The 26,435-nt window shown below is 36.9% G+C and overlaps 1 protein-coding gene across 9 annotated transcripts in view; it reads right to left on the bottom strand.

The window, feature by feature from the left end:
- The window catches only part of OSBPL6 (oxysterol binding protein like 6), a 99,101-nt gene that overhangs the window by 24,932 nt on the left and 47,734 nt on the right, over positions 1-26,435 (bottom strand). For 3 of the 9 annotated variants that reach the window (XM_083841016.1, XM_083841012.1, XM_083841013.1), the window contains 10 exons: positions 18,098-18,193; positions 15,181-15,303; positions 13,506-13,559; positions 12,687-12,800; positions 12,383-12,547; positions 11,734-11,866; positions 11,189-11,292; positions 10,137-10,229; positions 5,100-5,174; positions 890-1,055 (listed from right to left, as the gene is read on the bottom strand). In XM_083841016.1, the coding sequence (XP_083697142.1) occupies positions 890-1,055; positions 5,100-5,174; positions 10,137-10,229; positions 11,189-11,292; positions 11,734-11,866; positions 12,383-12,547; positions 12,687-12,800; positions 13,506-13,559; positions 15,181-15,303; positions 18,098-18,193 (1,123 nt within the window). The remainder of the gene's footprint in view (positions 1-889; positions 1,056-5,099; positions 5,175-10,136; positions 10,230-11,188; positions 11,293-11,733; positions 11,867-12,382; positions 12,548-12,686; positions 12,801-13,505; positions 13,560-15,180; positions 15,304-18,097; positions 18,194-26,435) is intronic. The other 6 variants (XM_083841020.1, XM_083841017.1, XM_083841019.1 and 3 more) reach the window with 3 other exon arrangements.

Raw genomic sequence — 26,435 nt, 5'->3', positions numbered from 1 at the left:
CAGAGAGAGAGATTTCCATCCCACAGTTACATAAATTCGTAACAAAGATCTGAACTTCAAGTAATCTGTGCCCAAATTAAGTACAAACACTTACAGCTTACAGGTTGTAATGTGCATACAATATGTTCACATATGTCATCTGAGCATATTCTTGATGCTGAGCGTATGGAAAATTGTATATTTAGAAAACCTGTGTCCAATGTTGTCTTTTTTTCCTGTTTTTTTTTTTTTTTCAGGGTAATAAAATCTAAAGTTCTCATAAAACTTAATATTGCACTGATAACAAAGATTACTTGGTCTTTAAACAGATTTTTGATAATTTTAAAGAAAGTAGTGTCACATTTTTCCTGTGTTTGTTATGTAACAGATAGCAAACTGACAACAAATACTTTTTAAAATAGCATTTTTCAGTATGCAGGATCATTCTTTTATTAGCAATACAATGACATCTCTAAAGTACATTCTACTAGTAAGCACTACTTCTGTTGTTTCCATTGATGCAGAGAACATCTCACAAAAACTTGTGCACAAAAACACCCTGCAAGAGATATATGTAGTAGTGGCATTTTGATTCATCTTTTGGAAGAGGTAAAAAAAAAATGTTTGCAAATCCAATCATGTATTTACAAGGTGCAAAAAGAAATTTGGAAGTTTTCTAAAAAAAAAAAAATCCCTTGTCAGACAGACTACCTATCTCCATATTCACAACATCCATGGAAAATATATTAAGGACAACATATGTCATCTTTATGTATGCCACGTGTCCAGCTAAAAATTCTCGTACAGTATCATCTAATACAGATGAATGTCTTGGTCATAACTAAGTGAAGGAAATAATGAAACACAACAGAGAAGCATAGTGAAGGAAAGGCTTGACATTTCCAGTTACCTTTTTGAGCCATCAGGCAGAATTCTTCTTGAAGTTTCATGTACTCAGTAGAGCACTCCAGAGGGTCTGTTACATGGCTTGGGGGAGTCTGAAACTCGATGTCTGCACAAAGGTTGGGATTGGATGAATGCAGCCGAACAGGGGACATCGTAGCACTGAAAGGGACCTACAGAGAGAAACAGTAAATAAATATTGTTTAAGGTGCAAACAACCATTTGATTCTGTTGCAGCAAAATATAAATTCCTTCTGAAAAAAAAATACATGATTCACAATGTGATGAACATAGCAAGAAAAAACATTTAACTTTTTACTGTCCAAAATCTCAGTACAGTCGATGTAGAATTCCTTGTACTTCTTGAAAATTTTCACTGAAACAGACAAAAGAAAGCCTAAATACAGAGCTAACTGCTAACAGTAGAGTATTTAAATTCTAACATTTACAAAAATGGACCAGCTCCTAGTGCTTAAAAAAGGATTGGAAAGTTGAACCACCAAACATGCTGCTTTATATTTTGGCATTTTAGAGTCCATATCGTATGAATCTGTCTTTACAATACCAACATCTGTATGCAAGTATGCAAGTTCCTCCACAGATCTAGAAATAGGATACAATATTCTCAAATATATCATTAAATTTTTTCAAAACTACTGGTACACCTTGAGTTGAAACCCACTGTACTAGCAACTATGAATAGGGAAAAAGCATGTAGTCTTTCTATATTCTTTCTAATGAAACAAACAAACAATAAATCAAAACTCCATCTGACTCTCACTTAAAGCGTATAAGCCATAAATTAATGCAAAGAGATGCAGTTTAGTAAAATGCAGCAAACATTTTAGATTATAATTTCCACTTCTCTTTTTCCTTTTACACTTTTTAAGTACAGCAATATATATATATGCGTGCATACCTTATTTATAAGTAATATATATAAATGTATCATATGTACTGAACAGTTACCTATATGCTCCATATGCAGCGTATGGATACTGCTGTTACATATGTGATGTGTGTGTGTGAGTATATGTTTTATTTTAATTTCACCATTTACATACATTTGTATAAAAAATAGGCCAAGAGCCTAATTTTCAAGTCTAAATGCAAAGGGAAGGCATGCAGAACTACATTTTGTTACTTCAGTATTAAACACTTTTAACCACATTCAACACATTCAATCTAATTTATTTTATGATATTCATCAAATGTATAAATAAAGAATTTCCACACTGCAGCCCAATGTAATTATTCAAATATGAAAAATGGGGACAAAAAATAAAATGTGTCTTCTGAGGCATGATAAAAGTGGCATATAATATAAAAAGTCATATTACTAAGGTTTTTTTTTTTTTTAATCAACAGATAAGTTATATACTGCCATCAGTATTTGAAATCGGTACCTTGTTATTTGATTAGAGAATGGTTCTATAAATCCCATAACATTTGCCATGAACACATGTTTTAGGTCTCTTATTCTCTGATGAAACTCTCAAAATCCTGTTGGACCTAGTCATCATATCCCACTTCAACCTGGAGCACTTTCTGCAAAATATCACTTTCCACCCTGCTCTTCAACTTCCAGGTATGTACAGCACAACCTAATGGCCCTATGACACCTATCCAGTGTCAACTTTGTCCTCTTCTCTCATGTGTTTTGATTTCTAACTATACCAACAAAGTAGGTATTTTTCATTGGACATTATTTTTGACTCATATCAAGAAGGCTTTATTAACAAGGGATGTAGAATAAATTCCTTCCATGCATGCTGGACATTTGTCCCGTTATATTCTTTGCCAGTACCAGACTGCCTCTCTCAGCAGCCAAACTCCCTTATATTTTTTACACAGCTTAATTTTAAGTTTCCTTTACAAAACCTTCTCTCTTCTTACACGAGAGAATACATTTCCAAAACTTTCTGGCTGGGCGCACTGCAAAGGTCTAGTTGCTCCAGGCGGCTCTAGGACAGCAGAGTAGGTGGCTACAGCATAGCGCTGTGTGTGGGGAACATGTCCCCAGTCCTCAAACCCATCCTGAAGGCAGGAAAGAAAGCTGCCCTGTTATAATGCAGGAGCTGGAGGGAGCCCCGCAGCTCCACGTGCCCACAGTGACAGGGCAGGCTGCCCCAGCCCCATGCAGACTGGAGGAGCTGTGGCCCTGCTGCCTGCACGTGAGGGTTTCCTGAGACACTTCTTGATGAACCTGGCTGAAGAGACCTGCTCTAGAGTCATCACTTCTGCCTTGTACCTCAGCTGGCCAGGCTGAAAAGCAATGTTCCTGCAGTGAGGTCTGTGGAAAAAAGAACATGTTCTACAAATATTGTCACACTGTTCACAAGAAATGTACATTTACATGACAGAGACAAGTAGCTGCTTTGCTGATCGCTTTAGATACAAGAAACAAAAATTCTTAACTGTTGACTGATATGAACTCTCATCTGCATCTTTCAGGACAGTTTCCAAGTTACTTTTCGCAACTGATGAAAAACATCAACACTGAACAAACTCATTCCCTTGAAGTCTAAGAAACACTGCCACATACTTCTCTTCCCTTTTTTCCTTTCACTGCCGTGCTTTCTCTTATGGTGACTTCATACTGCCTTGAGTACTTGTTTAATTTTTTTCTGTTTTTAAAATATTTAACTCCTTGACGCATCCCTCTATTTTTTTTCCTCCTCACTCTTCTAGACATAACCGCAGGTGTACCTTGTCCTGACTTTCTGCTTTACTCCAGAGGCTGAAATACCCACTCATCCATCAGCCTCTTCAGAATTAGATATCCATGTAGGAACAGATTGTTCCTGGTAGTGTGGTACAGGAACCAGTGGTACAGGAGTCATTTTGGTGCCTCCAGCTTTCCTCCCTCCTGCATTTTTTCCAGCTCTTCCAAGACCTCCCTCCTCAGCTCCTCACGTCAGCTGCAGGTGACAACTCAGCAATCCCCTGGACATCTACCACCCCTTTTTGATGCTGGCTGCCTTGCAGTCCAGGACCAGCTGTATTTGGTCCACTTGAGCACTCCTTGGCACAGCCCTTGTCCAGGCTGTTTAACTCCTACTGAACTTTCTGGTCGAGCCTCCCATTGACACTGCTCAGCCATGAACACTGAGATGGGGGTAGATTCCGCTGCTAGGTGGGCAGACTGATGAGGTTGGACTACCAATCAATTATTGACTGATATGCTGCACCAACACTCGGCATCAACTGATTACAGGAGATTAAATTTAGATGAGTTAATTTTGGAACTGGAGTAGCACTGACTTCGCTCATATTTTTTATGAGGACCTAAGAGTAAATGAGGTTTGTGGTTCAGGCAGCCGGGCTTAAGAAGAAGTTGTGTCTGATCTAGCGGATTTTAGCTGTGGGCTAGAGCTGCAGACCCTTGAAAACTTTAGCTTGATGTTCACTGCTTGATCTCAGCAAGGGTTTGTGTTTAAAGCTCACTTTATTCTTTAGTTACACAGAGTTCTTTTTTCTGATTTGTTTTTGTCTTCCCTATCTAGCTGTTGCACTAATCAGCTAAGGGACTAGCCTAATGTCTGTATTGTGCATTCCCAATAATTGCTTTCCTGACAAGGCAGCAGCTGAAGATATACTTATGATGCTAATTTGATTTCACAAATAGCTCCTCCCCTCACAATTAGCAGCCCCCACATTGATTTCAGAGCTCCAAATTTTGTTTCAAAGACTTGGAGAATTAGCAAAATGAAATACAAACATTAGTGGTAGTAATATGACTTTTGGGGATAATGGAATGTAAACAGAAAGCGTCTTAAATGGAAAGGCTAACCTTGTATTACTAAAAAAAAAAATCAAGAAATTTCATGATTTTGTGTTTGTAGCAAACCTCCTTGGTTCTGCTGTCTTGCTATGGACTGTCACAAGAATCTTTTACAGAATTTGATCATTTCTTTCCATTTTGAATAATAAAGATAGAGTATATCAAAGCCATGTTCAAAGAGTGCAGGGCCTGAGTCTAATCACCACCTGCACTTGCCTAAAGGAGGAGGGACATGTACCACGAAAACAAGCTCAGACCCTCATCTGTGAAATTCAGTTGTGTCAGGCCTGACCACTTCTAAGTGACTCAGCTGAGAGTGGGTAGAATGGACACCTCCATAAAGCATACGAAACATCTTCATAAGCTTATTACACATTCAAGTTACACAGCTTCCCATCTTTAGAGCTATCCCTTGATTTTTAAATCCACTCACTGTTGTAGCCACTGCAGCTGCTAGTCTCTGCCGGCGTCGTGTTGTGCTGAACTGGCCCTTCGGTGCCGGCCCTTCCTGACAGTGAATGCGAGAAGAGAAGGAAGTAGAGAAAGAGAAGGGAAGGGGTGATGGGACACAGGAAGATGAAAGGTGATCAGAAAAGGGAGAGGGAAAGTCTTTAAGTGGATTTCAATTTTGTTAACTTGTATGGCCTACACATTCTGAGAACATACAGCATGTTCACACCTGTGTATGCCAGAGACTTATATAGCTAGGTACTTTGCTAAAATTATCTCCATAAGAGGTGGACTGCAGTGCACTCACTAAGACTACAATAAATAAATAAATAAAATAAAAGTTAGCTCTGCATTTCAGAGCTGTAAGACAATTATGGAATAAGAAAACAAAAAGGATGCTATGGCATGGCAGAAAACAAAACCAAAACTCCTTCTTGGGGTCACTTGACCATCTAGAAAATGAATTCTGGAAGAGATCACTTTGCATTAGTGGAAGTGCATGAACTGCGTTTACTGGAGATGCATGCATCTCAATGGTAAAACTTGTTGGGGTGTGTGTTATAGGCAGCTTGCTTATGTAAACATTCCTCTGCAAAGCTCTAGAATTTCTGTGTCCATCCCTGGGCTTATTTGTTCATTTTTCCCACACACCATTCTTTGAGTTCCACAGGATCAGATTTCTCCTTCTGTACATTACTAAAGGCAAGGCTTCCAAAGCAATGCAAAATCTCAGATAAAGCAATGCAAACGAAAACTAAGTATTCTAACAACTTCTTCCTTTTCCGCATGCCTAACTTGTGTCCTCTTCCTGCCTAATTTCACTTGTATTTTACCTTTAAGAAAATTCATCTTGGTACATCAAAGTCAAGTACATGGTACATGAAGTCTGCCTAATGAAGAAGAGCTCCACACCTATCATAAAGCCCTTCTATTTTATGTCTGATCAAAATGATACTATTCTGAAGTCATTTAAAGAATTTGGAAGACTAGAAAAGCCACCTTTCTGCTTATAGAAAACAATTTTTAATTCCTTTACATTCTTCTTCACCTATATCTTCATCTACAGCCACTTCAGTATTTTTAAATCTATATACATTTTTACATGTTTTTTCTGAAAGCTACATGGGCACCATGGAAATAACAATGGTATCGACTGGACACGTGGACATCATACTGAAGAACAGAATACTGTAGTCCAATTATTAGCTGAAGTCTCCATACCCTCCACCCTCTGGTTGATGCTTCTGGCAATGCTACGGACTGTGGAAGGTTTTTCTGATGATGGCAGTAAGAGAAGCCTTGCTTTGCACCTTTTTTGTAAAACTGTTATATTAAAAACATGTATAAAACCTCTAAAACAGAGAGTACCAACTTCATTAAAGCAGATACTGCATCATATGCAGAATACAAAGCTCTCTGCCCTACAGAAGTATGTCTATCCTCTGAATAGGAATTTAGAAGAACATTACAGTTTAATAGGGACATATATGAATTTATACATACACGTATAGAGAGATAATCATGCACAAATACATATATTAAGCACTCAAAATCTGCAAGATGTGGAATGCAAGTATACTTTATTAAACGTGGAACAATGAGCTCTGCAGAACCACTACCCCCAAACACAATATAACGTGAGGTAAAAATCTGAGTTACGATTAGTAACATTTATGTAAGTACTTATTTAAGGGAAAAGGTAGCAACCCGGTCTTTGGGTCTGGTTGTTTATGAGCTGAAAGCCTCAGTAGAGCAAGCTGACTTTTCAGGTCACTCTGTGCTAAATAGTTTTGTTAAACAAATTCTCCCTCCACCCCCCTTTAAATCAGTCTTGGAACTTTACATCTTGGAGCACTGAAGGAAATCAAATCAATGATAGTTCATTTTGATCAGTAGTACTGTTCAGTAGTATTTTATTTTTTACTTCCTTTGAAGATCTTTAGAATGCCATGAGAATGACAAATTGGTCTTTTACCCAAAGAAAAAAGAATGTCAGTTTTTGTACAAAAGTATCATTTGTAAAATGAATGAATACAGATCAACTAACCTGCTGTTGCAGACTATTTTCTTAAGACATTTTTAAAAAAGACTCTTTAAAAACAAAATAAACCTCCTTTACGTAAGCAACCCTTCTTCAGAGAAGCAGTCCAAGTATTTTTTCTTTTGAATTTAAGCCTGTTATTTAAGCTGTTTATTCAGAAATACTAAACCCCAAATCTTACAAAAGTATACACATATTCTATGGTCAATTTTACCTGGGGAAGCAACCCCACTTTTGTCAGGGGGATTAACTGTGTGAGCAAAGTTAAACGTATACAGAACTGGTATACCTAAATGGTAAATATGTACTTGTAAAAAAAAAAAAAAAAGTCAAACTTGTGTAAGTTGTGTAAGTACAAAGTGTTTAAAATATACTTTTTTTATACACCTACCACTCATATTCTAGGAACGTGTTAGCAGGAATACAAAAGCTATCTTACTAACTCATAATGAGTACAATACAGAACCTCGATGGGAGAATTCTCTTCTTGCATCTTATTCAGTGGACACGGAGCTAGAAAAAAAATTACAGCTTTGTTCCCCATTATTTGTGAACAGGTCAGCTATTTACAGAGCTCCCTAATTTTCAGGCTCTCTGGAAGGACGTCTCTCAACGTCATACTGCCAAAGGCTCTTTTGATGGTAGTTAACAATCACTCTAAAATACATTGGTGCGAGTATTTCAGATAGAAATAATAGTACAACTAGCTGAAAGTTACAATGTTAGTATTAGCATTCTCCCATAAACCTAGTGAAATGTATGGAGGAATAGGGAAAGGAAAAGGATAACAAGCATTTCTGGTATCAAATCTGTCCACACCACTTATTAGCAAATTATGTGTAGCTTCCATGAAGAAACAATTACAAATTAGACAAAGTGATTCTAAGTAGTGGATGTCCTTATAAATAGTTTATAAAGAGTTGGCACAGTCTTGAAAAAAATTACCTATAAGGAAGGCCATGGAAACTAGAAGGCATGGCTAAAAGAAGAACAAAATGGGACTGCAAGCTTAAAAAAGCCTAGGCATGTGAAGGCAGTAGAATAGCAACATGAGCAAATTATGAATAACACAAGCAGTCAGAGTGAGGCCATCTTGCACAGATCACAGCTTTAGACCTTTCCTGGGACAGGATAGCCCTTGGAAGAAATGTATTTGAGCTCATAAAACTAGTTACGATACCAGAGCAGCCAAAAGGGAGTAAACATCCTTCAACTTGCATGCAATTTAGAATCATTTTTTCTGTTTCCCTGCAGATTAATTTGTAAATCATTCATCAATAATGTAATGCTTTGCTCTAATAAAATAAGCTTTATATTTCCACCATTAAACTTGTCAGAAGTTAATGCCTGCCAGGAGCTAACTTTGCTGTTAAGCAGATTTCTTTCTCTCCCCAGCAGTGACAAACCCAAGCAGAGCAGTCCATGCACACAAACTCTCCCAGGGGAATCTGCAAAGTGACCATACTTGAGATATTCAGGAGCAGGAGCACAAGACCTGTCAAGCCACCAACAGCAGTTTGAGAGTCGGGTGCCAAAAGGACAGTCTCCCACAGAAAGCCCAAGATGGTGTCACTTTGGCAAGGTGCAGGCGACACAAGAATGACTTGCAATTCCTCATGGACCACACTAGATGATCATACATTGACTGCTTTCATCATTTTTTCATCTTTTTTTAATTATTATTATTATTTTATTTATTTACTTGTTTGTTTGTGGGGAGGAATTTCTCCACGACCACTGTGGTATGAATGAAGAACATGCAGTATTGACTTTCTTTTCACAGGCACCAAGTACTTGCATCCATTTTTCTGGTATTTATTAGTAGCCTATATTATTCAGCAGCAGGAAAACATAGTGATCCTTCAAATGCTGGGGATAGGGTATGACATCAATCACCAAAATTCCTTCTTTACAAAATGAAGCTTTACAAACCTAACAAATAAAGCCTTTTAAGCCTAACAGATGCTTTATTGTACAACCTGTTATCATTTATCTAGTATAACTGTTAGAAGAAAAGTCACCTAAAACAGCTGCAATCAGAAAGCTGGCACAACTACAATTTCTTCTTTCCTTAAGATTGTCAGTCTTAAATGAGCCACAGAGTACTCTATATTGTGCCGCTGAGTCACAGAAAAGTCCTTATTGTGTCCCTAGGGAACATATTAAAGGCTTTCAAAGTTTGCATGAATTTCAAGGAATTTAAATGGATTAGAAGTTGCTGGCATTTATTTATTCTTCTGCAGACAGCACTGTGGTGATTGTTTGCTCCTGAAGGCAGTTGACTATAGTCTTCATTAGAACTTGCTGATTTATGAAAAAAATATTTTTTTTTTTGGATTAGGCTTCAAAACACACACTGACTTCTGACAAAACACAGTAAGACATCCTGGATCGAGCAGTGATCTAAGCTTCGTATGCTTATTTTTGTGCTTTTACTTTTAATCTCTAAGGCAGTAAGGATGGGGTAAATTCTTTTTTCTTCATGAAATTTATTCTTTAGTTTATTTAATTTGTTCCCATAGTAGCCTTTTCCGTAAGAGAGGGCTTTTGAGAATACTTCTAATTGGTAACATTCCTAGTATAGGTCTTAACAAAGACAACTGGTATGTTTAGTATTTCAGTCATGTTTTCTACTTTTAGCTTGATGTCACCTGTCCAACTGCCCTTCTTGGCAAGTTTAAGATGGAACATCAGTATCCCCGTGTGCTGCATGCATATTGCCTTTTTTACACCTTAATTGACTACTGTTCAGCTTCTCCTCCTCTCCCTAGATGGCAATGTTTTCATATGAATGAAAGTAAAATCAATACATTTTTCACTATCTTATCTAGGTTTTAAACAACCAACTGAGATTTAATTTACATCATCAGAACCATAAGAGACAGTACATTGACTTCTTACTTTCAGTTAATATAACATTTCATGCTTAAAAATTAATCTAAAAGTACAGTGAAAAAGAAAGCATTGTGCATTCAGTACCTGAAGTTGAATTTTTGCATCTTTGCTGACACTTTTTGTTCTCCACCGTCTTGTGACCCGCTTGTCTTTCTTTGAAATATCTACACAGTTAGCCTACATTACACAAATAGTTAAAAGCGACAAAGTACTATTACGTTGACACAAGCAACACAGACAAGTACACCAAGTTAGTAAAGAACTGTAGAGTTAGACATTGACAAATTAGAAAGTAAGGAAAAGAATGCTGCTGCAAGGCCCCAAAACTACAGCAGTGACCAGGTGTAGCTACCCATACACTTCTATAAACTAATGATTTATTTAACTTATTTAGCAAAACTATTGGTATACCTTCTTCATAGTGCACAATATTTAGGACCAGATTTTGAAACTCTTATGTACTTCTGTTCTGTTACTACTCCAAGCAATGCAGGGTTCACCTGTTCCTGAAACCAATGGTAAGCCTCGTTATCTCATTGGATATGAGATATGGATGACTTTCCAATGCAGCAACACCACTGGGAGATTTGTGTACTCAAGGGGGCTGAGTGAAAAAAGGAAGAAAGTATTTAGGACTTAGGATCTGCCGTTGCTTTCTTGTGGTCAGAAGGAAAACTCACCCTGAACTGGGAAATGGTTCAACCCCCTTAGGACCTTTGTGACTATGCCCTTTTTTCTAGAACATGCAGTGTGCTTTGTCTTTGAGGGTTTGGGTTTCCACTCCTTAAAAACTTAAAACAGTTTCTTACTCAGCACAGTAACGATTCCTTAAATATAATTTCAATGTATACATGTATTTCTGTTGCATTAGTTCTTAGTTCTGCTTTTGCAACTGACTTAATCATTTGATTCATCCTATTTAAATCAAATAACATTAAATTAATACACCTTATCTGTTTACACATTAAACACTATTACATACAATTAAGATAAACACAAAATTCAGATAAACTTTTCATCCAAGAGTTCCTATGATTTCAGAAAATCATTCTAAGTCAACAAACAATGTCTTTATACTTCCCTTAACACAAAGAACAAATTTTTCAACATGATTACTTATTCTCAAACATATTTACCTGCATGTCTGTGAAATTTGGTGCTGACTGAGTTCTCTGCAGTATTTCTAAATTTTGAAGAAGTTTACTGAGTTCCACAAGGTTTGACTGACAATGAGCAAGATCTAACATATATGAAACAAAAATACATTAGGTGCTTCAGTTCAGACATATTTTTTTTGCCATGATGTCCATCATTGGCATTGTATTGTATAAGAGTTAAATGCCCCAAACCCTACTAAGTAAGGCATCTAATAACCTTATTTTCAGAGATGTTGAGCGCTTTTTATTTTTATTTGAGTCAGCAACAAGACTGAACCTCAAAAGTTGACTGCATTTTAACAATGATATCCATTAAGATAATATAGATTATTAAAATAAATTTTAAAAGCATCATCCCACCACATGCAAGGAGGGAATTTCCCACCGTAAGCATCTAAGTACCTCAAGAGCTCCCTCATGTGCAAGTAAAGATGAAACTTAACCACTTTCATTGACCGTACATTATTTTATACCAACAAGATGTTTTGCTGAAAGAGTAAGGAACAAAAAAAGTAAAGACTAACCTTCTGCACATCTGTCCATCTCTTCCGAATCCTGCAACCAGGCTGCTACTTTACTCTGACCAGTAGTGCAAGTTGCAGGAAGACTGTTACTGCAAGGTATAGGAGACTGCCATGGGAAGTTATTTTGTTGTACCTAAGACAAAATAAAATGCTTACACTTGCTGTTGCATGTCTTGCTCAGTCAGTGTAATGATCATACTACTTTCGAATAAAGAAATAAAATAGGCATTGTGATTTCAGTGGTATCTGTGATTTGACTATATACTTCCCCAAGATGCAGGGGTTTCTGTAGAGCATATTGAAGAAACAAACTAAGCACAAACTCAGAAGCACACTGCATTTGCTAACCACTATGAAATGGTGTTAGACAGATTTAGACAGAAAAATAGATTTATTTCCAATGCCAAGGGCTAGAGCAAATTTTTCTGGAGACATTGAATTCTTTGCAGGATCTCTATAGCAGCCTGTTTATGAAGTCTATGGTACAGATAAATTAGACAGTCTTTCAGCTGTGTGCTCTCAGCTTTTTGCTGGCCATTGGTTCCCCCAGCAGAAGGTCTCCTCTGTTGGCATTACCAGCAGAGCCCACTGAAACTGCCCTTAAGCAAGCCCAGAAGGCATGAGTTTCCAACAAAAGGACACTACATACCTTTCCATCCGATACATTAGCAGCTGGTGAAGACTCTGTAGTAGAGGCTGAAGGGAATATATGGAAGCTAGCATCTCTTGGAGATCTCACAATCTCGTTCTGACGGTACAACCGGTGGTGGCGTAATTTTGAAACCCATGCATCAAATGAATCCTGGGACTTCACCTAGAAAGAAACTCACTGTCAAGAAGGTATTCAAAATATTACTCTTTCCCCCTAACTTTTACTGTGTTTTTTTTTCTAATTATTGTTATTTATTTCCACTGCGGATGAGAAGAGAATAAACATTTGCACCATTTTTTACCTTCAGATGATAGATATGTTCTTCTGTGTCAAGATCTATTCTGCGAGCCTTCTTTTTGATGGACATAACTGATAAACCTACATCAATGCTCCCGTGTACTTTGCCTTTCTGTATCTGAAATCAAAAAGCAGGGTAAGAAATTAGCAGTATCATGCGCTTCACTACAGTTAAGAGAAAAATATCTTGTGCTGATGTGTTTTCCCATTTTAGGAATATTTTAATATAAAGCCACATAAAAATTAAAACCTCAATCAGACTAAGCACTTAGCGTTTTTATAGATGAGAAAAACATCACACAAGTGCTTAGTGCAGTCCCAACTCCAAATGAAAAATGTGTTAGTTCACACCACCACACAACTACAGGTGAGAAGCTGAGAAAATTAGACAGCTCTTAGCTCCCTGCTGTTACAGCTTGATGGTTATTGGTATTTAATGTAACTAATTTAATGCTACCCCCTGTATCTCAAGTACATTGTATTACTTCTCTGTCCTATCCACATATCTCAGAATAATCAGCTCTCACTAACATTAAAATTGAAAAAGTAAAATACATGGTCGGGCTAATCTCTCAAGCACCTTCACTGAATAAATTACTTTAAGAAATGTAGCTTGTATTTTCATAGAAGTGAGAAAAGCCAGAAACTGGGGGGATATAACTCAACCAAAACCTTACACACTTTATATAGCTCTCTCTCTGAATCCATCAACAACTTTCATGGGTGTGATGTCATAAGTATGCCTAGTATGAGAATGAGGTTTAATCGCTCTAGCAGGTTGAATTTGAATACAAATTTTAAAATAGTCTGCAACTTTACTTACATCAATTGGTGACTTTGAATATTTTAACAGTCCATTATCCAGGACAAAAAATCTCTGAAAGTGAAAAAAAAAAGAAAAAACACCTTACTTTATTCATGAGCAGATGCAATTTAAACTATGTACAATTATTTATCTGCTAGAGAAAATGATTACCCTGTAACAATTTAGAGTGTTTATGGGTTGGAAAGAATATAAATATGGTAGTGAAAAATTTTAATTCTTGTTCTATCATGACAATGATCATCTAAGCAAAAAAAACTAGATTCTCTGTTTCCAACAGTATGTTCTAGGTTTAACTTAAGAAACCTCAAAAATGAAGGTTGTTTGGGTTTTTTTGTTTGTTTTCCAGTCAATTCAATAAAGTCTACAAGAAAGACACCATAGACTGAAAGAGTTAAGTGTTTTTCTTCATTTTCTTCCTGTTTTTCTTCCCAAATTATTATCCAAGACTCTGTAAGCCATCTGACATGGAACGGAATGACAATGTTTTCCTGATGGGAGCCTATTAAATTGACAATATGAGGAGGGTCAGTGCTTGTATGGCAGAAAATATCTCCTGAAGATGTTTCTGGAAGTGATGTCAGTTGCACAACAGATGGTACCAATATCTCACACACGTTGAGAAAACAGTGCTTTGCTGGAGACATAACTTCTTGAATAAAATGTCAAAATAACAGGGTTGTGTTTTTTGTTTTTTTTACTAGGTATGGTCATTAACGGGCTTCAGAAAAATATGGTATTAATTTCTTATTCCTCTGCCTCTCTAGGTTCCACACACCAATGACCTTTCCTCATATTCCATTTCAAAGCATACTGAACTTCAGAAAATGGTGAGCTAATCTGTAAGTTGTACACATTATATCTGATATACTACTAAAGCACATTGTGAACCATCAGAATATGACATAAAGCATTCAGTAGACAGCTGATGGTACAGCTTTGCTAGCAGGTTACTAGCACAGCACACGCTAAAAGTACTGTCTCTCGAATTCACTATGCTCTCAGCACAAAGTATTGTAACAGAAACTGCAGGATATCAAAGCACTAGTTGAAAAAGAAAAACCTTATTAACAAGTCCACAGCTTCTAACCAGAAGTTCAGTATAAATCCCTAAATGAAATGTAAGGCAGAATGAAGGGGGATGCTGAACTGTGAAGCTCTTACTACACTAAAAATTATTTACTGGTAACCGGTATTTTCACTGATAACTGCTCTAAAGTCAGCACAAAAACCAGATCACCAGTAGTAAACTCCTTTACAGAACTGTGAAAGTTAGACTCCCCTTGTTCTCTTGTTAAGTTCCTAAAACAGACATTTGTCTAAGAAACAACATATTAACATAATGTATTTTAAAAGAGTGGAAGCAGTGAGTTATCCCATAAGTTTTTATGTATTCAATTAATTGCTTTTTGCTTGTTTGCTTTTAGTGTTTTGTTTTTAAATAAACTCTCCTTTTATGTTCTGTCAGTGTTTAAATATAACATTAGGCAGCATGGTCTGCAATGTTGAAGCCACAAAGCTGTGTGTGCAAACTAATTCTTTACACAATCTGAAGAAAAAGTCATACACTGAAATCCTGGGCATTTATTTGACAGCCGTTCTATTTCCTCTAGACAAAACATCCCAACTCACAAAATGAAGTAATAATCCTTTGACTGTTTTATGAGACCTTTACCTTGTGCCAACCTTTTAAGGGCCATTTTCTCTTTTTCAGCATGAAGCCTTCATGTTTGTCTGGCTTCTGGACATTGGTTTGGCCAATTTTCAGACCCTCTATGATTTCCCAACTGTCAGGTTCCTGGTGAAAAAGTATGAAGACACATTGATTAATAACTGTGTGTACACATAATATAAAACTGCATTTATATGTAGCACAAATTCTCCAGTGCAAAACAAAGAGTATCTCTGCACTGTAAGAACTAAAAGGATTGGACAGATGTTACAAGTGGAGCACAGGCAAAATCTGTGTGTTAAAAATCTACCTTTACTCAGAGTATTCCTTCTCAAAAAAATAATGGGATCATGAAATAAGATGAGATGAGGAAGAAATCTTACTGCTAACTATATGTAGTGTGCACTTTGTGGTATTCCCTGATCATAAAAATGTGTAACTTTTCTGATCTTTAAAGTACAATCTACATTGATTCTGGATACTCTGATTTTTCCTTAAAATCTGACAAACAAGCAGAAGAGGTTGGTTTGTCGTTGCTTTGAACATAGCCTAGCTCTTGTCTTCAGTTACATTTCATGACACAGAGTTTCACAAGCTAATTGCACTTTTTGGAATCGCTAAAAGGAAATTAATCTTTTTAAAATTTTCCTGTCATTCCTTTTCACTGCATTAAGAGAAATGCATAGGGAAGCTAGCTAATTTTCCCCCTAGAGAAAAGAATATGAACTGTATCGTTTCAGACACAACCAGCTGTACGCCTTTCTGAGAGCCAATTAAAGCACATCCCTTGCACACACCACTTGTTATGCATGACGACTTGTATGACTTGAGCCTGACTTGTGATATACCATAATGAACAGATAAAGAACAATGTTTTTAAAGAGAAAAAAGAGCCATGCCTCTATTCACATTCTCTTGCTACTTTTGCAATCAACAAAATTATAAGTATACTAGACAGTTTTAAATTGGCATTTTCTCAACTGCCACAACTCCCAGTGATAATTATGAAAAGTTACTGGGAGAGGAACGAAGTCATCCTGCATCAAACTTTTAAAGAAAAAAAGTTTTCCTCTATTTTCCACAAACCTGTCCAAAGACGAGCACTGTCAGCCTTTCCTAACTTTCCAAGTTACACAGCTCTCATAACATGAACATTACTGTTGTGGAAATACGATTTTAAAAGTAACAACAAGCTATACATTTGCAAACCTCATTAAGGAGTTGCTAATCTGACAAGGATGAAAAGCTCTATTCCAAACAATACATATGAAAATTTTAATAAAAATTTTTACTCAGTTTAACTTTCCTTGCATAACTGCAAACTGGAACTATGATGGTGCTTGTAAACACTGTGCTCAAGAACCATCTTTTTGATTTCACTGTGTTTTGCTTGGACATTCTGTTTCCATTACTGTAGGGGGAAGCACATATGCATTATTTTTTCCCTATGAAGAAGCACTTGGCTCTTGAGGGAGGAAATTAAACTATGAGTCCCCTGGGGCAAGCAGAGGATTTCTCTCCACTACTCTGCCAACTGACTCCTCACCATATTGATTTCTCCTTTAGAAGATCAGCTGCAGGCATAAGTCTTTTATCTACTAGATAACATCAGTATTGATTACTTCTCAACCAGAAATCACACAATCTCATAGAGCTATTCATTTAAACAAAAGGCCAGATACTGGGGGACAAAATGAGCCATTATTCAGTGCAATACAAATACCTGCCTTCTGCTGCACCAGTGCCACAAGCTGCTATAAAGCCACCCTGACAACCCTAACTGTGGCTCACCCCAGTCCAGGTTTGGTCTGAATGTGCCCAGTAAGAGGGATATTATGCCATGGACCCTTCTGCTGCAAGAACAGCAAGAAGCAAGGGAAAAACAAGGTGATGGTGATGTGCTTGAAGGGCCTCCATCTGATGTTGGCTCATCCAAAGCACACCTCTACTACTTCAGGACTTCTGCAATTTAATACATATGCAAAACAGCTCTGCACAGAGCAGCAGGGCCAGGAAACACACACGTAACTTACAGACTCAGGTTCTGCTTATGCCCCAGGTTCTGGCAATGAGGAAACCACTACCAAACATTTTTTTCTGAACCTTGTCTTCTTTTTGTATACAAAGCTTCTTTTCTTTTTTTCAAACAAAACAGAACAAAACATTTCATTTTACCCAGTGGAACAGAATGTTTCATGTGGGATTTGTTTTCCCAATACTGTTTCAGAACTTATACTTTTTTTTTTCTTTCCTGCCAAGTATTCCATAACAGTATCCTCACATTTTCAGTAACAATCTTACTTTCTTATTTGAAGTATCTTAAAATGAAGTCTTCTTTATGAAGCATTAGACTTATCTGGAATCAGCTATTCCAAAATTCAGGAATTCAGCCAGGAGGACATTGACTGCAAAGCACTGCACACGAGGCTGCATCTTTCAGAAACCAGTGGTATTACCTCTACAGTTCTATCAGCAACAGATTTCTTTTTTTTAAGAAACTACCCACAAGGAATACCATTAAGAGGACTGGCCTATTTTTTTTTTACATTAATATCATTATTGATTAACAGTGCTTTTGGACTTAGATATGATATGCTCTGCCTTTAGAGGACTGTACTGAACATTTTTCAAAGACCCTGCTAGCTCCACATTTTGATACTATAAAACTTGGTCCTGGGAGCCATTCATGGGGGGAAAAAACAACCACTACCATCCAAATCCTTAATTTTGCTAATGCAACATCTACTAAGGATTACTGACTTCTCTGAGACCTCAGCTGGCAAACAGGAAGCTCCAGGACACGCACATAATGTATTAAATAACAGAATCATAAAAACCAATATCCCAAAGCTGTTAGTCAAACTAGATTGTAACCACAGAAGGAAACACCACCTAGACCACAGCCTGTGCTTTTGCTTACCTTGGATAGAGAGATAGGGTCAGTTTCAAGGAACTGCTTGCTTAAAGAAGGGTCTGTGCTCCCCGAAGAAGCCTTCCGCTCCAAAATATGTACGCTCTAAAAAAAAAAAAAAATGTTATTAAAGATGACTACTTATCATTCAATGGTATTTTTTTTAAATACATACTCAGTAATGAGTGACTGATCATTATAGCCTTTATAGAATATAATTCAAGGTATTATAATAAAGTATAAAACTTTCTATCAGCATCATGGCTCAAAACATACATAAAGTACTACCCATGCATAACGAAACTACACAGTTTGTCTTCCAGGGCAACAGACGTCCCTTTCCTTCCCCTCTTTCATTTCTTATCATTGGTTCTAAAATTAACTGATCTGTTCAATCTAGAAATGACTGGGAACTAATAAAATAAAATAAAATAATAAAAAATAATAAAAATAAAATAAAATAAAATAAAATAAAATAAAATAAAATAAAATAATAAAATAAAAAAATAAAAATAAAAAAATAAAAATAAAAATAAAAAATAAAATAAAAGCCAGGAAAGGCAGGTAGTGCAGTTCTTGCCTACGGAGATTCAAAGTGCTCCCAACCAGATCAAGCATATTTTCTGTTGAGCTATGAGACGCTGACCATACATATCATGCAGTGGGCACCACCACACATTCACTTCCAAAACAAACCATTACGCATAAGTTATTACTGCCCCAAACATATTCATTATCACATCTTGGCTTTTTGCTGAAGTGAGGTGAAATAACTCATTACTTGAGTGCTTGCAACAGATTATAGGTGTTCACAAGATCAGTTACTGGGTCTGTGCTGACAGGCTTGCTGGTGAACATTTACAAGGCAAAACAACCTCCAACCATTACAGCTGTTTTTCTAAATAAGACTACTTCAAAATTTTGTATCTTTAAAGACTGGTATAAATGTGAAGTACATAATTTCAAAACCAGCCTTGAAAAAACATTCATTTAAAAACAAACAAAAAATAAAAGACGTCTTCCCATTTTCCAGAGGAGTTTTATTCATATTTTGTAAAAGAAAAAGAAAAAGCATTCTTGCTACAGGTTGGAAAAAAATAACCTCATCCTGCCTGCTTGGGTTTGCACTTTGTTCTCTGGTGAAATTTTGCTACATCTCATGCTAATATTTGGTATTCTACCACAGCACATCAGTAGCACCTCTGTGGAATGATAAACAACTGTTTTGTTTCCAGTACTTGTAGCACAACGACAAACTATTGCAATTACAGTTCTCTTAAAAGGGCAAGTTTTTTTCAACTCAAACAACAATTACATTTTTGTTCACAATTAAGCTTCTTTACGTTCACTGAAGAAGGGATTACACAGGTACAAGTGAGAGCAGAAATAAGCAGGGAATATAAAAATACATATAAACGGAAGACTAAATGCTATTGTTTATACAGACAACTAAGTACATAAGGACCATAATCAAAGCAAATTATAATAAACATAGCTATTCACATAAATGCACATATAACACAGGCTGCATCTTGCTGCAGAGAGACTCACAGACCTTTCTTTTCTCTTTCAGTTTGCAACTATGAATGAATAGGAAAACATGGGGACTGACTCTGCTGTCAATGAAGATTAATAAGCATCCCTGCCACTGTGCAACAATAATTGCTATTTTTTTCAGTTACTTTTAATTTAATTTTACAGTGAAGAATTAGGAAAAGCAGCAGTGTTATTGTATCTGCCACATTCCCCAGGGCCAACAAGCAAGAGCTTTGTCATCTGTGCTTTGAAGTCTTTCTGCTTTATCAAAGAAAGGCCAACTTCATTATTTAGCCCGATGTCCACTACCAGCCAGATAAGAAAAGGGTTATGTTTATTTAGCACAAGTTCCTACATTACATGTTGAAGAATTTAATATACTCATTTGAGCTGAGCACCACATGGTTACTAAGGAAAAACTATGGTAATTTTTTCTCACTGAACAGATGAAATACTACATTTCCACACACAGCATCAGATTTGAACAATATACAGCAAAACCTTAATCCATTCTTCCAAGGAAGATTAACATGCCTCTTGATTATCACAGTCAGGACGATTCCCAACTTTCTTGCCAGTTCTGTTTGGCAGGCAGGAGCCCCTCCATCTCGAGATGGAGCAATGCCCAACACAGATGTTCTGAAGGTCTCGCGTGTAGCAGCCAATGCAGTTTGTTGTTACATAACTGCAATTTCATTTTGTAAAATATTTAGAGTGGAGCAACCCAGCAGCCCCTGAATTGCCAGATTTCCAGTGACATTTTCAACCACGTGATTCTAAGGCAAGGTTTTTGTGTGTGTGTTGTGTTATTTTTTTTTAATCAGCCCTCTGTTATTACAGTTCCACTTCAGTTGAGAAATACATTATTAGCTAACAGCACTTTAATGAATGCTGACTTTTTCAACTATTTGTCTGGAAATCAGAAAATGAACACTTTTAAAATAAAATTGCCTTCTTTACATGCCTTACTTCAAGAAGTGTTATCTCATTTTCTGTAAATATCTCCTTTCCAATTCTTTTCTGTCATAACCACCATTACATTGACACAAAATAATTCCTTTAAATTTATGACATGTCTCTAGCATAATATTAAGACATATTATTTGGTGCAAAATGTTTTCCATTAATGTATGTTATATTTCTGCAAAATTACTGCTAGAAATTACACAATTATTTGACATTTTGAAAAGCAGCTATTTTTATAATGCAGGAGTTTCTTTACCTATTTAGTACCACAGAAATAAGAATTATTTCAATCTAAAAGTTATTATCAACTTTTTTGGTTTTAACAAGAAAAAGTCACTAAAAGAAGCACTTAAAAAAAAACTTATGGGAAGAAAGAGGCAGATCAATACAGCTTCTGGGTGTTTTTTATACGAACAGAAAACTGACTAATCCATGAATCCAGGCATATTGGCCAGCCTGGAACACTCACTCATCCCATCCCAAGAGCACAGGCAGACTATTTCATGTCTGCATTGCTCATTTCCAGGCTTCCCTCATGCTTCAGGATTATTCAGGATTACCTGTGTGCTATTTTTTTCCCGGTAGAAAATGCCAGCAGTTCTTGGAAATTAATTCAACAAAACTATGAGTTTGACTGAAACCATTTCATAATCCCATTCCTAAATCTTAGTCCTAACTGTGACCCTTCCTTCAACTTTGAGATTATTCACAACGTATGTAACAGACAAGACCGCAAATCTGCTCCAAAGTGTCCCTAGGAACCCTACACATGGTGAACACAAATGCTGATTCTTTCCTGTGTTTATTTCATGTTGCTTCCCAAAGACAGGTGAAGGAGAAGAAAGTTGATGGACAGAATAATGATGTGATGATGTTTCATACTCTCACCTTTTCTAGAGGTATTTTACTGTAAAATGTATTTTACAGTATAAAGATATCTTTCTAGATAACTTGGCTCTACATAACTGGCTTTACATGCCAATTTTGTTTCTCAGTGAAGAGTTCAGTGACCCATCCACCTCATCCACTAGAACAAATGCTGGCATAGAGCATCTGGTCTCTATCAGGCCATAGAGGCTGAAGACTCTAATGCTTTTTAACTGAATGTGACTTCCCCTGTAGAGAAAAGACATTCAAGTGTGTTTTCAAAGGGAAGGCAAGGAAAGAAGAGCGACGTTGGGTAAGTAAAGACATGAAATCAAGTGAAGGACAAGTCCAGCACTCATGCCTCCCTTTCTGCTTTGCTTCTTAATTACTTAATGGAATTAATTATACTTAATGCAATGAATTCTCTCTTATTTGATTTATAATTTATTGATTTTCCAAAAAATAGACAATCTGGTGAGGAATTTATTGCTCTCATCAGATTCAGATTCCCTTTAGTTAAAAATATGCAAAACGTGGCTATCAATTAATGAAAATGGATTGGTGGGTCACTCTCTTTGCTCACAGCACTCAGCAATCTTCAACACCCATAACCAGAGGATGCATACAGACACTAAGAAAGCAATGTAAAACATAGTTTTTCACTGTTTGTTGTTGTTGCGTTGTTTTTTTGTTTGTTTGTTCATTTGTTTTAGTTTTATTTTTAATCCAAAGTACTGACTAGTGCATCTTCATCTGCTATTCACTGGAATTCTTTTTACAACCTAGCTACCCCTGCACAGACGTGTGTTCTGTATTTGAATCCTGCCTCATATGAAGTGCAATGCTTAATAACTTTGTCATCTAAAAACACAGCATTCTTCACTTATCTGAAAAACAGCAGTAGTAATAGGGTATATACAGATTTAAATGCAGTTTTTGTCATCTTTTAAATAACACTGCAATACATGCTTTCATCTGCAATATTATTTCCAAATGGAATAACCTTGAATTTGGTTTTATCTTAGGCTACATCTCAGTTTTCTCCGGCTTTCCTTCTGCTGATGTTGGAATAAAGACAGAGTCCTGAATATCAGTTTGAGAGAAGGGTTAGTACAAAACAAAGTAACCATGTCTCCATCACTGTATGTCTCCTTTCCTTCTTCTAGCATGCTTTTTTTCTTTGTATAAGACAACCACAGTCCTGTTTTTATCCTCAATCTCTCCTATCGAACCTGCACCATACCTGTCTTCCAACAATCTGAGCTATCAACCAACAAACAAAGGAACTTAATACTTCATGAATAGCACATGTAGTTCATCTTTTTTTCACCTTGTAACACATGCTCACCTGGTATAGAAATGTGCTTAAGAGCAGTTCAATCCTTAAACATTGTCTCTTTGTAACCTTTTTACTGAAAGACAGATATATCTAAGCAGTCGTTCTGTACCATATTAATAATATACAGGTATGTAGGTATCCACCAGGTAGAAAATAAACACTTCTTGTATTACAGAAATGTCAAGGATGCTCAGGAGCTCTCTATCAGCCCTTTCTGGAACTCCAGTTTTGCATTGCAGGCAGTATGTTACAGGCAGTACGCTTTTAGCTGCTGGAAAAAAAGACTCCTTTGCTTTTAAAAGATTTTTTTGACAAACTGAAGAGAAGCAAACTCCGGCTCCTCTGAAGAGTGTCTTAGAGGGAAGCACTAACAGAACTGGACAAAGCAGAGAAGAGCTGTCATTGTAACTGCAATCATAGCTGGAGTGACAGTGAGCTTGGGATGACTACCAAGTTGCAGCCTAAGTCTTTAATGACAACTTTCTTCTTTCACATTTTAGATTTTGACAAGCTTATCTCAAAACACAGCAAACAGATAAACTGACAATATCTGACTGAGAGAATTTAAATGTTTGCTAATGATACAAAGCTATATTATGGCTGTTGAAGAATCACAATTCAAAAGATTGAGATTTTTCTAAATAGTTCCAGGCTAGCAATTCTTTTTATTAATGCTAATATAGTAAAAGAAAAGGAGGGAAAATAAAATCACATGCACACGATAAAACTTCCTTGCTATGTTAATTTGTTAACTAATACAAGCATTCTAGACATGGTGAATGGCCTTCTTTAGAAAATATAAGCAGTTTTCATTCTAATAAATGGTTGCAATCAAATTTAAGTTAACACAAATCAAAGGACGAAGTTGGATGCTCACCTAAAAATGTGTGTAGGTTCACAAAAGAAAGCCCTTTCTTTCTGGGGCTCTTTCACATCCTACTGTAAGCTACCCACTTAGACTCTTTCAATATCATCTAAACTTTCATATACGCAGCAGAATAATATGAGGTGTTAAAAAAAGAAAACAGGATTTTTGAAATTTTTTTGATCATCTTTTTTTTATTTATTTTACCTAAAGTCTTTTTCTACTGAGAGAAAAAAAAAGTTTCAATTTAACAGCTTTATTTTCAATGCCAGTATTTAGTAAAAAAGTATTTAGTAAAAACAGTAAAGTTACTTCCTGTTCTGACACCTCTGTAAGGCACACATTTATTCTGCTCAATACATTTGTATGTCTTGAACATGGATCTTCCCAGTCTTGCACAAATGTCTTAAAAACGGAAGCCTTCATATCATACCTGCCATTGCTCCCATCTTCTTTCCACTTTTGTGTCTTTGCTGTCCACTGAGGAAATGAACAAAATCATGCTTCCTTTTCTTTCCAAGAAACCATAAGTCACTTCAAAAGTGTTGCACTTCCCTCCTCAGAATTCCTGTGTGTGTGTACATGCACACATCAATCCTCAAAAGCCCATTTGGGACTGAGTTAGAAAATGAGTGCATACTACAGTAATCTCAATCAGTGTTTTAAGACACTGGAATTGTATGACTTCTAAAAAAATTATTATTTATTTATTGACGTCCAAGCCAACCTTTTAATTTATGTTGTCAAGAAGAAGAAGGAAGACATTCCCATGTAGGTGGATGCATGGCCGAGGGGAAAAAATGGAACAGGAGGAAAGCAGGAGTGACCGTGTTCTAAAAATACCACTTGAAATTATCTATCTTATCTTAATTTGCATGGGTAATTGAGCTTTTATGTGAGTAATTTCCTGGGTTTTGTAACAGAAGATAGCTACATAGACCATTTCTAATTGAACTGACAGTTTAAAAAAGGGAAATCTCTCTTCATAGCAGACCTGTGAATCTCAGCGTCCCCCTTGTAGTGTCTGAAGCATTCCTAGAGCCAAGATAACTCCAACTGCCACATTCACGAGGCTCAGACAATGTGCACACAGCCCCGCAGGACAGCACTGCATCCACACTATCGCTGTCACGGATCAGACCCATTCTGATTCTCAGCCTGCTTCCCACACTGTGCCAGTGTGCCTTCTAGACCAGCCTAGGCTGTCTCTCCTTCACTGCTCCAGCCCCTTTTATTTCTTCAGCGGCTTTAGCACAAAATCCTTCTTAGAAACAGGCATCATCTCCCTGCTGTTAATCGCCAGGATTATACTCTGGGAGATCTTGTCCACAAATCACTATAGATATTACTTAGTGCAGGAGCACTCATGATCCAAATATCTGCTGACTGGAGAGGACCCACCCAGCGCACGTGGACATGGACACACATCTTCTGGCTGCCATAAATCTGTTCTGCAAATTCTAGGCAGAGATAAAGGCACAAAGTGAGGATTTCTGGGTATGTGGTGCTGCCAATCTGTGCCAGCAGTCCTTGCCCTTGGGACGCCCAGTGCTGGAGCCGAATTTCCTCATGCTTTCACTGCACCCACCAGCATGTGTTCCGGGGGATGCTTGCCTAACCTCCAGGGTCCATTTGCACCAGTTCACGCTGAGTCTTATTTACACAAGTTCCTACTCCTGTCTCACACTCACAGTCCAAAGAGCTTCACTCTGGAAGTTCGTACTTTCTTCTGAAGATCTGATTGTAACACTCATAGACACTTACTTGTGGATTAAGTTCACTTTTAACCACTGAAATGATAAACAAGGAATCTAGCAGGCCTGAGAGTTATGACTTCCTTTAAGACAAGTGCTATGGCATTGAACATTCAGAGATGTCCTATAGCTTCCTGAAATTACTCTATTCATCATTTCAGGCATTTTTTCAAACACTGAAATAAAAGCCACTACCTTCTGAACATAATGAACATTTTCAGACTGTATTAAATGCAGAGGATTATCAAAAAGACTTGTAGAGTAGCAGTAGTTAGATGACTTGAAGAATAATTGCATGTTTTTGTTACCAATTTTGCCACTTCATTCTTTGGCTCCCTCAGAAGATTTGCTTGCTCCAGTGAGTTGCTGCCATTTAAAGTATTTATTTAACACTTCCTGCTCTAATGCTGCTTCATCTGTATTATCTGAAGAGAGCTAATTAGGAAAGAGAGGGCAAAAGAGAATTACATCACTGCAACAACAGTACTTGGCATTTAGCAGCATCTTCAGTTTGAAGCTCTCAAAGAGATTAGCAATTATTATTGAAATAATTCTCACAAACTATTGAGAAGTAAAAAGGCTCATAGAAGTCTACACTTTGTTACAGTGCAAGGCTGGGAATAAAGCTCCCTGTTCTCATGTCCGTGTATTAACTACTGGACAACCATCCATCCTTGCCTTTCTTTCATGACTTTTAAAGTCACAAGAGCGAATGAAATTTCCAGGTAAACATCAAGAATTTTTTCACAGATGTCATACCAGGTTGTCAGCAGTGAGCAAGAGTATAGGTTTCTATAGGTTTCTACTCAATTAAAGAATAAAGAAGGAATATAAATGTCCTCAGACTTCCACATGGAATATATTATGTTATACTGTGTTGCAGCCTTATATGAGCAACATTTTCTGAGGCACACTGAACAGATAGGCAGGCACAGTAAAAAGGCCCATCAACTATATTCTCATTGTTTATGAGGCAGAAATCTATAACAGAGCCTCAGAAATGTCCTTGATAATGTGCCT

Source organism: Anser anser (assembly GCF_964211835.1).
Source record: "Anser anser genome assembly, chromosome: 6".
Lineage (NCBI taxonomy): Eukaryota > Metazoa > Chordata > Aves > Anseriformes > Anatidae > Anser > Anser anser.
The sequence above is the reverse complement of the archived record's forward strand: the minus strand, read 5'-3'. Positions and strand labels throughout refer to the sequence as shown.